Genomic DNA, 14,955 nt, shown 5'->3' with positions numbered 1-14,955 from the left:
ATTCTCTGAAATATCCAAGATCTTCAACAGAAAACCTAAAGTGTCCATCGAACTTCAAAATGCTAGAGAAAAAGAGAGACAACGACCTCTCGCTATTTGAATAATTAAATTATCCTGAATTTATCCTGAAGTTCTGAAGGGGTTAAATCATTTCGTTGCAGGCACACGTGATTCCAGCAGAGCTTACAGCGAAATTGCTCGGCAATTGCGTCGCTGTTTCGCCAGTGATAACGATAGAGCCGAGGAGACGTAAATTCCACAAGCCGATCACTTTGACGATACCAGTGCCGGAAGCTGCGAACAAGGGAATGATTAATCAGTATGGAGGAGAGACACCGACGCTGCGTTTGCTTTGTAGCATTGCAGGTAGAACGTTTACAGAATCAATTCAAATGAGATTGTACAGGAATAGTCTCTACCAGTTTGCGTTTGTTGCATCGCTGAACGTAGGAGGTACAAGTGAATCGCAGTGGGAAGACGTCACTGGTTCGACACCTTTGACATTTATGAACGACAGAGTGTCCTTTACCACGACAGTCTCCGCCCGATTTTGGTTAATGGATTGCAGGAACATAGGCGCGGTCTCGAAAATGGCTACCGAGTTGTACGAAGAGTCTTTGTACGTGCCGTATATAATAAAGTGAGTGTCACAATGAAATAATGAACATTCGGTTGGTCTCTAAGTTTCTTTCGTAAATGGAAGTTATATATTTCTCAAGCCAGTCTCATTTTCAGTATATAATAATATAATTTTCAATGTGTATCGAAGTATATAAGCGAATACATTTTCCCTTCAGTTTCGTCATCTACACGAAGAGAACAGACGTGTTCGAAGCTACTCTGAGAATATTGTGCATGACAGACGGAAAGGAAGGGATGCACACGTTGGAAAGGCAAGAGGAGTTTGTCGAAATTGTAAAAAGCCGCGACGTCGAAGTAATTATTGATTATTACATAATATCTATTACATCCTATCGAATTACGTGTACAAATAGAATTTCATGACGAAGCATGATCCAGTTTACCGACTTAAATTAACGTAGAACCTCCTTTCATTTTAAATTAACGTAAAACACGTGGATCTTTATCGAATCATTGAACAAAAGAAACGGAGTATTTTTACATTACATAACGTTCAATCGATTAATTACAGGCTCTAGATGGAAAAGATCTGTACATTGAATTCAGCGGAAACTTGGTGCCAGTGACAAAGTCAGGTGTACAATTGAAGTTCACTTTCAAAGCTTTCCGCCAAAATCGGCTGTCCTTCCATGTGAAGGTGAAGGATCCGTTGCTGGATCCTGTCGCTAGGATGCTGTTCATGCGGGAGCCGAAGGTCGCGAAGGGTGAGCCACCCCAGCAACCGATTTGCGTGTTAAACATTGTTCTTCCAGAGAGTACCAAGATCGAGGACACGAAAAAATTGAAAGGTGAGTGGCCAAATTACAGTCATCGCTGAATACTGCTGGGAGATCCCTTGATGGCTAGGCTGAAGGTGGCTAGACTGATTGTTCACCTTTCATCAATTGTCTATTAATTTCCTTTTCTAATTCGCGATATTTCCAATCACAAATTTGCTACTGTTTAGTATGATTACACGTAATCATTGAAAACGCATCAAATTTGCCTCCTAGGTGCAAACTTTTGTCTACCTCTTAAAAAATTGAAAAACATCATTACGATCCTTATAATTCACTATCCACGTTATTAATGGTTACACAGTATCGTATAATTCAAGTTAGATATCAGCTGCGTAGAATAAATATTAGATATTTGTTTGTTGCCCTATTAACTCGCGAGTTACCTGTGTACAACTATAAACTAGAGAAACACCTGTCCTAAACGTCAAGTAATCTCCCAACAGTGTTTCCTAGTCGCAACAGAGCCACGATTGAACATCGTAACCGCCTCTGTCGTAGATTACGAGGACTCGAATATCATAAACCAAAAGATGGACGCGTACGAATCGAAGTACAATGGCGAGCAAAAGGAAAAAAGGGATGAGCTGCGAGAGACCTCGCCGTCGGAAAAGAAATTCATAACCGACACGCTGCAGAAGGAACGAACAGGTAACCGCGTTAATTCGTAAAGTACACGGGAGACCGCGACAGCTTTGCTAAACAAGCCCCGTAATAGCCTAAGACTTCTTTGGCGAAGCTGATTAAGCGGGATCAGTAGAAGTAGAAAGAGCAGGGCGTTTATTCGGGAATCGGCGGCGAGAATAACGCGCGAAATTCGCTGTCGATCGAAGACGGAACCTAACGAGCTGATAATTTTTAGTTAAATATTCAAAGCACAAGGTGCAAAAACGAAAGCCCGTGCGCACAGACATCGGCGGACATTGAGCGCCGATTAACCTGGTAATCTTAGTCGATGTTACGTAAAACGAACAAGCTTGAGAACGATCGAACGATCGTACGTCCAACTGATGGCCTAGACGAGTCTACGAACAGAAATCATCGTAGCGACGATCGACGTTAAGAACGATAACGATCGGCGGGCACACACCGCATCGGCAATTCTATTTTCGTTTAAGACAAAAGAAAATAAATCTGCTTACGGCTCGGGTGTACAGGGTACGGCTTCTCTAACTCAATTATACATAATAGTATCAACAAACGGCCGAGCCAGCGTCGACAGACACGTTTAGTTTGCTCCCGACCGTTGCTGGAAGCGTTCCCATCGCAAGCTGTCTCCTATCGTCTCTCCGCACATTTCCACGAACGTGAGTTCACTTTTACGTAACAGAAGAACTGAAAGAACTGACGAAGCTTTGTTTCTTTTCCTTTTTTTTTTGTTCACCGTCCCTTTGAGTTCTCTTCCGTTCATTAAGACCCGTTTAGTTGCGAGTGTCTTCGTTCGCCGAGCATTAATTTCCTTGTTTCTTTGCGATCTTCAGTTTCAGGTTTTTTTAAGTTGTTTAGTAAATCGCGGTTAAGATCGGCCCGCTAGACTCTCGTGGGGATTATCTCGTCCTTCGGCATGGAAGGGTTGAACGGGCAGGAAGAGAAGCCGGAAACGGAGGCACTCACGGAAACGCCGAACGAGGATACCGTAGAAAAGCCTAATCAACAGTCCTCCGAGGATGATCAAACGAAACAGGACCCAGACAAGTGTCCGCTGAAAAAGCAGCCGGCCAACGAAATAGTCAGCCCGTCGAAGACGAAAGACAGCCTGACGGGCACGAAGGTGAAGCGCAAAGCTAGGTCCACGCGCAGGAAGCTCAACGCTATGGTCAGCAACGCGTCCCTGCATTTCTCCGATACCGATTCCGAAGGGGAACTGGCGACGATCACGCCGCAAATCAGATTAATGAGACACCTGTCCGAAGGCCAACAAGGTCCAGTCATCTCGATCACAACAGAGGAATCGGAGGATAAAGGGTCGCTAGCCAAAGAGTCCGTTTCCGAGGTAGACAGCAAGGAGACGCTGCAGTGCAACAATTGCGTTGACAGTCTGACCGACGTGGACGAAATCTACGCCAGCGAACCCGAGAACGAGACGAGGGAGAGCCCTAGCAACCTGAAAATCGCGGAAGCTGGTTGCCCGGCCGAGACCGAGTTAGAGGAGATAGACGGCGACGAAGAGGTCCAGGCTACCATCTACGTGGAGCCCAGGTCCGACATTTTCTGCGAGTACATCGGCGAGACGATCACCACTAAGGAAGGCGACGGGCCGTTTTCAGTCGAGGTTCGGAACAAAATCTACCTCGAGGAGGTCCCTCGAGGCAGGTCGCAACCCAACGCGCCGGAAATCATGGTTCTGCCTAACACCGACGAGGAGGACATGACCGTGTCCGACGAGGAGTTCGCCGAGGAGGCTTGTTTCAATCAGAAGGAGGTATTCGAGGATCTGGACGTGCTGGCTGCGTCCCAGATCGTCATGAAGAATATAAACAAGACGGACAACGCGTTGACCGTTAAAGACGTCAGTGACGACGCGATTAGCGATTGCCACACCGACGTCGAGGAGGTCGAACAGATTGAGTAGAAGTGCGACGGTAAGAACCGAGAGAGTTCTGGGGATTTTGTACGCCGAGATGCCGTGTCTGGATGTTTGGTCGAAGATACTTTGGTTGATTCCACTGGAACACCGAGGGTGCACGTACTTATCGTGCGTCGTATTGCATCCTATAGGTTTTTGTACACCTTGTATGACGAAAGTATCGAACGATGTATTGTAAGATCGATATATTACCAGCCGCGGATTTTGTCCGTTCGTTCGTTTTTCTGTTTGTTTGTAGCGTGTCTGTCGGATTATTTGTACAGAGGCAAACGATGGCCGATGTTCACGGTTTGTAGATAAATCGTAGTGGTTGGAAAACTGTTGGATTGTTTGTGGATCATTCTGTGGAATATCTATGGAACCACCCCCTTTTAGTTGAGAGTATCTAGTTGATAGTTGTATTCGGTCCAGCGATCTTTATATGATTTTGTAAGTATTACCAGTTTCATCGTTGCATGAATTCTTCCCTTGACGACTGTTGTACATATCTCACCTTTCTAAACCGATGCTCGCGGTGTGTTAACGGAGCCACGTTACTAACGGAATGTCTCGTCTACTAATATTCCCGTTTTATTCTTGTACAGTCGATCAGCCTGTTTTCACTTTCTTTTTGCACTGTGCTTTGAATGAAATGTCTCACGTTTGAAATTGGAAACGAGATCGGAGAACGTGTGCAAGAAACCCAACGAATCATTCCATGACGAAAACGACGGAATTTCGATTCTGGACGTTGAAGATTAGAAATGTCGATTTCGAGAAATTCGGGAAACCATGCAATTGATCGAAGTATAAGAGAATACAGAGAGTGTCGATGTGTATCTAGGATTCGTTAAACGACAAACTCCCGCTCCGACGATTGACAACTGATATTAACGCAATTTTCTGTACTTGTACTTGCAGACAAAACTGCCGTCCTGAACATTATCATAGACAACCGTATGGGATATTAATATTAAATATCGACGGACACTATATATTATCTAAGGATGTTACTTAAACAAAAAAAAAGAAAAGAACAAAAAGAAAGAAAGAGTAATCTTCATAGAATCTGAAGAACTCAGATCTATCTCTCTTTCTCTATTTCTCTCTCTTTCTCTCTCAATATATATATATAAAAACACACAGACACACAGAGACACACACATGAATATATATAAACAATTACATATATTTTTCGCTTGTCGCATGCATGTTACACGTTCAAAGGATAATTAATATCACGTTAATTAGACTGTTTGACAGAAATCTACATGCCGTCTATGAGCAAATTGTTGTGTGCACAGTAACAGAGTTTATCGACAATGTTAACCAGTTTTTCGAGATTCCAAGGACTCGTTTGAGAAACGAATAATAGAAGTGTGTTCAAAACGTATATATACATGTAATACATACACATGAATATATATATACATACATATATATGTATACCAGTTACACGATCACAATTAAACTCGATCGCGTAATCCTGTTGGCCTGTCCAAATATATATATACATATACATATATATATAAAACACAAAAAGAAAGATTGTAAATAATCGAAATGTAATCCTTGAACTGCGTTACATGTATTTATTTAATAAAATGTAATGTGAGCATAATTCTTGGTTGTTCTAGATGCTGTTACTATTCATGAATCCCTTGCGCAAAAAGCGGCTTCTCCCCTAGAATCTGTAGATGCTAGTTATCCCAGTAAAGTAGTCGGCCACGAGCAGGATCTCTCGCCGACCGTCGAGAGACAGACCTACTCGGAGAAGAGGAAGTTTTGGGAGGACATATCGAGGAAACGCGAAAGCTACCAGCGTTCGGAGTCGGACGTCTCCCGAACGTCGGAGATCACCGTTAACGAGAGCGACAGCTTCTACGTACAGAACGTGGTCACCGAGGACACAACCGACGTACCGCCTCAGATCGACAAATCGGAGACGATGGAGGACCTGAACGTCCCGGACATCTCGGAATGCTCTGTCGCCGAGAAGGCGCACTACTTCGAGGAGCAGATACAAAGGGAAATGACGAAGATACCGACCAAGACGGCCCAGCAAGTCCCAGTGAAGTCCGAGAAGGAGAAACTGACGAAAACGAAGCTGGACGAGAGAGAGGACAGGATGATGACGGAGCTGATGGAGGACAAATACGAAGAGAAGATGGACGTGAAGGCTCTGATCTCGGAGAGGGAGAAGGAAGCTAGGGAGATCATGCGCACCGAGAGGTATAAGATCGACGAGGCGAAGATCGAGAAGAAAGAGGGAGACTACGTGACGGAGAAGAGGGACGAACCTGAGAAGTTGAAGAAGGACGTCGAGAAGGACGACACCTCGAAGTCGGAAGAGGTTTCCGTGAAAGAGAAGAGGGAAGAGTTGAAGGAGGTATCCGTGGAGAAGGTTACTCGGGTAGAGAAAGTATCTGTGAAGACTGAAAGGGAAGTTGTAGAGCGACGAGTAGATTTGGGGGATGACGTTAAAGGTGCGTTTGGGAAAGTTGAAAGGGAAGAGAAAGATGGAAAGGGAATGGAGGAGACAGTGGAGGCTGTGGATAAGAGAGTGCAGGAAGAAAAGACGCAGCTCGTAGAGGAAGCGAAAGAAGAAAGTGTTGAGACTGTTGCGGAGGTATCTGTGCAGAAGGAAGGAGATTTGAAAGAGACTATTGTGGAAACGACTGTAGTAGATGTACAGAAAGGTATAGATGAGGAAATACAGAGGAAGGAAGAAATGCAGAGACAGATAGAAGAAGAGAAACGGAAAAAGGAAGAAGAACAGAGACAGATAGAAGAAGAGAAACGAAAGAAGGAAGAAGAACAACGACGAATAGATGAAGAAAAACGGAAGAAGGAAGAAGAACAACGGCAGATGGAAGAAGAAAAACGGAAAAAGGAAGAAGAACAACGACGGATAGATGAAGAGAAACGAAGGAAGGAAGAAGAACAGAGACAGATAGATGAAGAAAAACGGAAGAAGGAAGAAGAACAACGTCGGATAGATGAAGAAAAACGAAGGAAGGAAGAAGAACAGAGGCAGATAGAAGAAGAGAAACGAAGGAAAGAAGAAGAGCGAAGGCAGATAGAAGAAGAGAAACGAAGGAAGGAAGAAGAACAGAGACAGATAGAGGAAGAGAAACGAAGGAAGGAAGAAGAACAACGGCGGATAGATGAAGAGAAACGAAGAAAGGAAGAAGAACAGAGACAGATAGAAGAAGAGAAACGAAGGAAGGAAGAAGAACAACGGCGGATAGATGAAGAGAAACGAAGAAAGGAAGAAGAACAGAGACAGATAGAAGAAGAGAAACGAAGGAAGGAAGAAGAACAACGGCGGATAGATGAAGAAAAACGAAGGAAGGAAGAAATGCAAAGACAAATAGATGAAGAGGCACGAAGGAAGGAAGAAGTACAAAGACAAATAGATGAGGAAGCACGAAGAAAGAAAGAAGTAGAGAAAGTGGAAGAAGGAAAAATAGCCGTAGAAAAGATTGTTAAAGAAGAAATCATCGAAGATAAAGCAATAAAGGAAGCAGAGAAGAAGCAGGAAGAAGTAAAAGAGCCTGCAATAGTTACTAAGTTGGTAAAAGAAGAAATCATAAAGACAACAGAAATCAAGCGGGAGGAACCGAAAGAAATTGTCGAGAAAGTCCACGTAGAAGAAGAAATACTGAAGACTGAGGAGAAGAAAGAAGACGTGCAAAAGGTTCTAGCAGACGTAACGGTGAAACAAGAAATTGAACAAGTTACGGGAGTACCAGAGAGTGTAAAAGAAACAGTCTCTGAAGTAGGCGTTAAAGAAGTAGAAATGTTTAAGAAAGAAGAAATTATTAAGGAGCCAGAGATAGTAGTGAGAGAAGATGTCGTCAAGGGGAAGTCATCTGGAAAGCGGATCATAACCGAGGAAACAACGATCATTTACAAGGTACAAAAAGACGGGACACTTGTTCAGGAGCAAGTGTTAAAATCCGTTCAAATAGGAGACGAGAGCGGCAAAATGGAAACGATAACCGGGGTCCCCGAGGACCCAGAAGGAGCCGCGCTGTTCAAAAGGATCACGTCCGAAGAAATGCACAAGATCCAGCCGCAGGAAGAGATTGAAGAAAGGAGAATCGAGGAAGAAGATAAAAAAGAAGCGCCTCCATCAATGCAGAAAGAAGGACAGAGACCAGAGAAATTGGAGATAATTCCCGATAGAGAAGTCATCAAACCCATAGACTTGGACGTGAAACAAATCAAGAAGGAAGTAGACGAAATTTCTAGAGTCGCTGAAGAAATGGTGACAGAGGCGAAACAGATTAAGAAAGAGTCGCGCATTCCGGTCTCAACTGCGAAAATGGACAAAGGCAAAGTACAAAAAGAGGTGAAACTAAAAATTTCACCGACCAGCAAACCTGAAGCTGTGAAGGACACCATTCTGGAGAAAGTGGAGACGGTACCGATGGCAACCAAACGAAAAGAGTTCGAGTCTCAGATACCTAAACGAGTGATAGACACTAAGGCAGAAAAGTCTGGTCAAAAAGACACGCACGTTAGAAAGGAAAGCGAAACGTACACGATCACCGAGAAGAAATCAAGCGAAGAAGTGACTACGAAGCTGGAGCAACAATCGACCACGAAGAGCGAGACGCAAACGTTCTCGAAGATCTTCACCGATCCGCAGGACGCGTTCAAGATGTTCGAGAACCTGGACAGCGCGAAGAACGATTACTCGACGGTCACCTCGAAGATCGACCAGAAGACATCGAGCACGGTGGAGAAGAAGGAAGTGAAATCGTCGGAAATACACACAGGAACGGATAAAATAATCACTCACGAAGAGAAGGAACGCGTGGAGAGGAAGAAGTCCTCAGAGTCGCAGATGAAGAAGGAATCGCCGACAGAGACATTGGAGGAGAAGAAGAGCAAACGCGAGGAACTGGATAAAACGGCTGTCCAGAAGATGTCCATGAACCTAACGGACAAACAGGAGATAATAGATGCTTCCGCCTCCGAATCCAGAGCTAAAACTAAGGAAGAGAAGACGTTCAAGAAGCTGTCGGACAAAGATGGCGTGACGACTCACGAAGCAGGCAGCAGCACGGTGCAAGAAAGCGACGCAGACGTTGCTATTCGAATAAAGAAAGACATCTCCGAGGAAGCCAGCGAGAAGGACGGCATCAAAGTTCTCGAGGAAGACGCAACAGGTGAGAAGGTCTTCGAGCCGGTCACCGATTCGGCCCAAATAGAGAAAATCGCGCACGCGGAGTCGCACAAGGAGACGAAGGAAAGTTTCGAAGTGACGCAGTTCGCGCCGAAAGAGAGGACACCGGAAGAGAAGCCTCGAGAAGACACTATTAAGAAAATTGAGGAACAAGTACCTGAGGTGGAAAGTCTAGAAGAGAGGCAGCGTCAGAAGTTCAAGGAAATCGAAGCACGAACGATAGCGGAGACTTTAATACAGTCGATAGAGACCGAACTGGAAGCGAAATCAGCCGAGAGTCTGAAAACGGAGCTGCTAACTAAAGGTTACCTGGAGCAGATCATAAAGGAAGGTACGGAGACTGATCACGAGAAGCTGGCGGACGAGCTGACGCGCAAGTTCGAGAGTATAATGAAGAAACTGGCTGATAAAGAGATGGAGAAATCGAGGACCGAAGAAAACCTGACGGATGGATCGAAGGATAGGACATCCTTGCAGGAAGAGTCCTACGAGAAGAGCTCTACTAGGGACAGCATAAGTGAAGAGATGCCTAAAGACGAAGAGTCTTCGTTGCACGAGAAAGAAGAAAGTTATCCTTTGTCCTCTTCGCAGGCCCGAAATCTAGACAGAGACATCACCATGAGTCCCAGTAGCATGTCCGAGCAGATAGACTTCGAGGAGACGATGGACGTGGACACTAACGAGTTAGAGGACTTGTCCAAGCCGACTTTGAGCCCGCAGTCTGAGAAACAGCGGTCGGACAAGTCTGGCAAGGATGTAGAATTGAAAGGAGATTTGCACAGTGAGAGTTTCCCTCAGGATAAGATGGTGTCCGAAGTTTCTGGCGCTAGGGTGTTGGAGATCCTCGAGCCTGGCCCTGACAGTCAGTCCAGGCAAGACTCGGTGGACGTGCCTTCGCTGGAGATGGACGAACACAAAGTGTCCGAGCAAACTAGCAGAGGAATACCTTCTCTGCGCGAGAGCGCGGACACGGATTCGTTCGAGAAGGTGGCTAGAGCACGGGACATAACGATCAGTCCCAGCACAGTGTCGGAGGACACTAATGTGGACTCGTCTTTGGTGCAAGAGGCTGCCGCCCCTGCCCCGGTGAAAAGGGAGCACGAGCCAATCAGCGCAAGGAGACCGGACAGCTTCGAGATCGAGAGTCCGCCTATGATGTCGCCGAAATTGAAGGTTCAGGATCTCGAGATCAAACCCGTGAGCTGGATGATCGGCGAGAAGAAGATAGAAATAAGCGAGACGCTGCAGCCTTCGCAGATCTTCAATCAGGAATTGGAGGAGTATGAGTCCATGAAGAAAAAGGAGAGGTTGTCCTCGCAAGATGGGTCCGTCGATTATGAACAGGAGTCGGGTACTAAGTCCTCGGAGGAGATCAGCGTCATCGAATCGATGAAAGACACTTGCGCCGATGGACACCTTTCCGAGTCGGTCAGCAAAGAAGCGAAAGCGGTGACCCAGCCGATCAGCGAGCAAGATTTCGACAGTGAGTTCGTGGAGAATAAGTTGGACGTTAGTCTGCAGGAGCTGGTTGATCTGCTGCAGCGCGAGAATGATGAGAAGACGTCTATCGAAGGGTATACGGAGAGTCAGCGAGAGTCGGTTAGCGCGAAGACGAAGGAACCGGAGAAACTGAAAGAAGGTTCTAAGGAAGTTGAGAAGGAAGTCGGGAAGACGGAAGTGAAGAAGACGGAAATCGAGAAGGCGGATATAGAAAAGCCGGAGACCAAGAAGGCAGACGTTGAGAAAGTGGTAGTTGAGAAGGTAGAAGTGAAGGAGACAGAAATTGAGAAAGCGGACATAGAAAAGCCGGAGACCAAGAAGGCTGAAGTTGAGAAAGTGGTAGCTGAGAAGGTAGAAGTGAAGGAGACGGAAATCGAGAAGGCGGACATAGAAAAGCCGGAAACCAAGAAGGCTGAAGTTGAGAAAGTGGTAGATGAAAAGGCGGAAGTGGAGGAGATGGAAGTGGAGGAGATGGAAGTTGAAAAGGGGGATGCTGAGAAGGCGGAAGTTGAGAAAACGGATCTCGAGAAGACGGATGTCGAAAAGATAGAAGCAGAAAAGACGGATGCCAAGCAGGCGGAAGTCGAAAGCAGGGATACCGAAAAGGCGGAAATCAAAGAAACGGATGCCGAGAAGGAAGAAGTGAAAAAGACGAAGGAAGACGTTAGCGATAAAGATAAATCCGAGACTCTAGCGGCTAAAGAAGTAACCGAGGAACCTGCAGAGGAAGCAAGGGAAGCAGCAGCAGCGACTGAAGTGTCTTCCAAAGACGATAGTCTTAAGAGGGATGATCAGAAAGCGGATAAAACGAAGCCAGACATCGAACTGAAGTTAGAGAAAACGACATCGTCAATGGGGAGCGAGAAACCAGGGGAAGAGGGTCCGCAAGAATCGGATAAGCCAGCGAAGATGGACAACGTGTTGAAGGAATGGACAGAGACCTACCTATCGAAAATGAAGGCGTCTGGGGACGACTACAAGAGGCATATAGAGAAGACGACCGAGAAACACGATAAGTCTGGAAAACCGGGTACAGTTCCTTCCTCCACAACATGTGCCTTCAAGATTAAAGACTATTACCCTAACGTCGATTTAAGCGCGCGTTACGCGATTACCGTTCTCGATCAGGTGGTAAAGAAGGAGATCGCCGAGGTGAAGGAGTCTTTGGAAGCCGCGAAGCAGGATCTGATCGAGGAGCTAAGCGAGAACAGCGAGACTGTGATCCAGATTAAGGATTCCCCATCCGAGTTCCAGTTCAAGTTGCAGCCGGAATCCATACCGAACGACTTGCCATTTTTGTACAAACCTCCCTCGCCGGAACGGGACGCGGAGACGACGAAGAGTGAGTCGCCGCCAGTAGCTACGTCCCAGCAACAGGAGCCAGAAACTAAATCCGACTCGAAAGACGTTACAGAGACCAAAACCGGCTACGACGAATCCCCGTTTAGCAGCTTCGAGGAGCCAGTGCACAAAGAAGCAACGCCTGTGATCGTCACCGAAAAGTCTGACGCAGAGACTGCGGCAACCGTCCAAGATGACTCCACAGTCGAGGAGGAGGAACGTCCCAGCCCCATACTCGCCAGCATGTCCGGCTCCGACGTAGACAATAAAGACGAGAGCGTCTCGCTGGCTCTGCCGCGACCAGTGCTAAGGAGACGTCACAAACCCTCGAGAGGCTCCAAGAGGGTCACGTCCGAGAGCGAAGCCGACGTCGGCTCCAGCTCCGGCGACAGCAGCAACTACCAATCCTGCGACTACGAAATAGGTAGCGGCAGTAGGCCTAGCTCTTCCGACATGGAAGTCCTGCAGTCCTGTGTACAGTCCGCCACGGTCTCCGAGTACGAGACCGCAGTGATGTCCATCGATTCTTCGTCCAAGCCAACGTCCCAGGACTATCACACGGCAGCCACCACGCTCAGCTCCCGAGAGTCCATGAAATCCTTGGCTTCCTTGAGCTCGGGACACCTGGGCAGCATCGACAGCACTAGCGAACTGTCCGAGACCCTGGTAGCTTCCGAGGCAGAGGAGGAGGAGGAGGAGGAGGAGGAGGAGGAGGAGGATAAAGAAGAAATTGAAGAGAAGATGTCGCCCGGCTTCGAGGACGAACGCACGGAACAGTCGGATTCATCCGGTAGCGATATACCGATCGATGAGTCGATGGATAAAATTGATAGTCACATACCCTATCGCATGAAGCGATCGTCTGAGATGATCTTCCCGCAGGTTCTCGAAGGCGACGCGGCGGCCGAGGAGGAACACAAGGAGTCGATGCCTAAGGACGCTAAAGGAGTCGACTTCGCGACGTCCACTGCCTCTCCGACGTCCGGTGCTCTTCAGTCCGTAGACATAATGACGGCTAGAGTGTCCGAGGACGGTGTCCAAAGTGTTTGCACTCAAGTGATCTCGGTGCAAGCGGCAATGGAAGCCGAAGAGCCCATCGTCCAGCCCGAGAGGAAAGTGTCGGACCCGGAGACACTGGAGAAGGACACGGAAACCGTCTCCGACACTCAGATGACGGACATGGATTATCCAGGACAGAAGAGCATCAGCGGATTGTCCAGCGAGAGCCCGGAGATGTCGATGCAGACGTCGACACCATCGATGATCCAGCAGGCGAGTATGTCCACTTCCTCGGCGTCGGCGGTCTCCGTTAGCACGGTGATCGAGAAAGACAAGCTGGACCGTCGTTCGCCGGACAGCGACTCTTTCGAAATGATCGACAAGCCGGACATCATCGACGACTTCATTGTGATCGAGGAGGTCGGCCGGGAAGCCGAGGAATACGACTCCGAGGGCAAGAGCATCCTCATCAGTTCCATACCACAGGTGAGTAGCAAACTCTACGATCGGGATTTAGAGAACCTGATCAGCGACACCAAGGACGACGCGCAAACGACGGCTAGCCAGCCTGCGAAGACCACCGATCTGTTCGACTTCGAGTCCGAAGAAAGTCCACCGCAAGCCTCGAACGACGATCAGTATTCGCAGTCTTACTCGGACGACGAGCAGTACGAAGGTAGCAAGAAGTGGATAGAGATGCAATTCCACGCGGATCCTAGAGTTTACGACATCGAATACGACCGGGTACCCTTAGAGGACATCAAGGAAGAGGAGATCACTGATTTCGAAGCTGGCAGCAGTAGATTCGGCAGTTTAGGCAGCCACAAAGAGTCCATCGGCAGCGTGGGCAGCATGCGTGGTAGCTTCGGCAGCACCCCGGACTACGACATCCTGGCGGGTAAGAAGTACTTTGTCAGGCAGTCCGATCACGACAACGTGTCTCTAAGTTCTCTACAAGAGTTCGAGCACCTGGAGAGTACGGTAGCCGCGGAGAACTCTAAGAAATTGCAGCAGTGCGGCTCCCACGACTCCGTGAACAATGGCAGTCTTCCAAGGAGATACATGGCCAGCCGATCTGGCCACGGGGATGACGTTTCTCTGTCTTCGTTGAAGGACTTCGAGGGGCTGGAGAAAGCTTGCCGAGAAGCGCACTTGATCGAGCTTCGGGCTAGAGAAGAGGAAGATCTCTTGGAGCACGAGAGTCCCGAGAATAAATACAAGTTAGAGAGTCTCTCGCGGACCAGAGTGGACACTAGTGCCGCGGGATCTTTCAATCCCAGCACGTCGGGGTCCGACGACTACGAGAAGAGGATCAAAGAGATCGATGAGATCATACGCATCGCGCAGACCAACGTGGAGAGATTCGATAGGCAGGATGACACCACTGAGGACATTTCGCAGATAGAGATCATGGATACAGAGAGGACAGGTCTGCCAGCTCCTGCGCAGTCTGCCGCGAAGCAAGAGGAACTGAAAGACTCGAATGTTCAGAAAGAAGGGAACATCATGGAGACGAGTACCGATTCTTTGGAGCTAGAAGACAACATGGATAAGAAGCATCATCCTTTGTGCCGAAGTTCCGACTCGCTAGAGATGAAGACAACTTTGGACTTTCCATCGCTGAGCTCTGATTCGTTGAACAACGTTAGAGATGGAAAGGAAGCGCAGTCGGACGTTGTCGGGTACGCCAACAATCTCAGGCGCATTTCTTCGGACTCTCTCGATATGCCTTTGATGGAGCAGCAGAACGTTGAAAGCCAAGGCAGAGCTAGTGAAATCGATCCCTCCGACGGAGCGCCGTCGGACAACTCTTTGGAGCAAGGACTGGAGACCAGCGACAGCAACGCGAGAACTGACAAAACGAGAACGACACCGAGTACTAGTACATAGGAATATTTTCGTAGGTAGGTGTACGATATTAGATGCATCTAATC

General features: G+C 47.5%; 2 protein-coding genes across 11 annotated transcripts in view; both read left to right on the top strand.

Annotated features, from left to right (window-relative positions):
- LOC116427278 (uncharacterized) overlaps positions 1–14,955 on the top strand; it is a 30,710-nt gene that overhangs the window by 13,724 nt on the left and 2,031 nt on the right. For 5 of the 8 annotated variants that reach the window (XM_076370912.1, XM_076370909.1, XM_076370907.1 and 2 more), the window contains 5 exons: positions 162–640; positions 798–936; positions 1,154–1,430; positions 1,920–2,069; positions 5,622–14,925. In XM_076370912.1, the coding sequence (XP_076227027.1) occupies positions 162–640; positions 798–936; positions 1,154–1,430; positions 1,920–2,069; positions 5,622–14,911 (10,335 nt within the window). In that variant the 3' untranslated portion in view covers positions 14,912–14,925. Of the gene's footprint in view, positions 1–161; positions 641–797; positions 937–1,153; positions 1,431–1,919; positions 2,070–5,621; positions 14,926–14,955 lie in introns of those variants that run through there. The other 3 variants (XM_076370910.1, XM_076370914.1, XM_076370913.1) reach the window with 2 other exon arrangements.
- LOC116427276 (uncharacterized) lies at positions 2,348–5,605 on the top strand. Of its 3 annotated transcripts, none has more exons than XM_076370919.1 (3): positions 2,348–2,725; positions 2,900–4,000; positions 4,906–5,035. In XM_076370919.1, exon 2 carries the CDS (start codon positions 2,983–2,985, stop codon positions 3,988–3,990), a length of 1,008 nt encoding a protein of 335 aa, XP_076227034.1. In that variant the 5' UTR covers positions 2,348–2,725; positions 2,900–2,982; the 3' UTR covers positions 3,991–4,000; positions 4,906–5,035. The 3 variants fall into 3 exon arrangements, 2 of the variants coding, with proteins under 2 accessions (XP_076227034.1, XP_031833282.1); XR_012999432.1 differs by having other exon boundaries at positions 2,349–2,725; positions 2,900–4,434; positions 4,906–5,605; XM_031977422.2 differs by having other exon boundaries at positions 2,349–2,725; positions 2,900–5,605.

The sequence above is a fragment of the Nomia melanderi genome, chromosome 9, assembly GCF_051020985.1.
Source record: "Nomia melanderi isolate GNS246 chromosome 9, iyNomMela1, whole genome shotgun sequence".
NCBI lineage: Eukaryota > Metazoa > Arthropoda > Insecta > Hymenoptera > Halictidae > Nomia > Nomia melanderi.
The sequence above is the reverse complement of the archived record's forward strand: the minus strand, read 5'-3'. Positions and strand labels throughout refer to the sequence as shown.

Coding starts and splice junctions, on each gene's coding strand:
- LOC116427276 (XM_031977422.2), top strand. CDS start 2,983: ATGGAAGGGTTGAACGGGCAGGAAGAGAAGCCGGAAACGGAGGCACTC.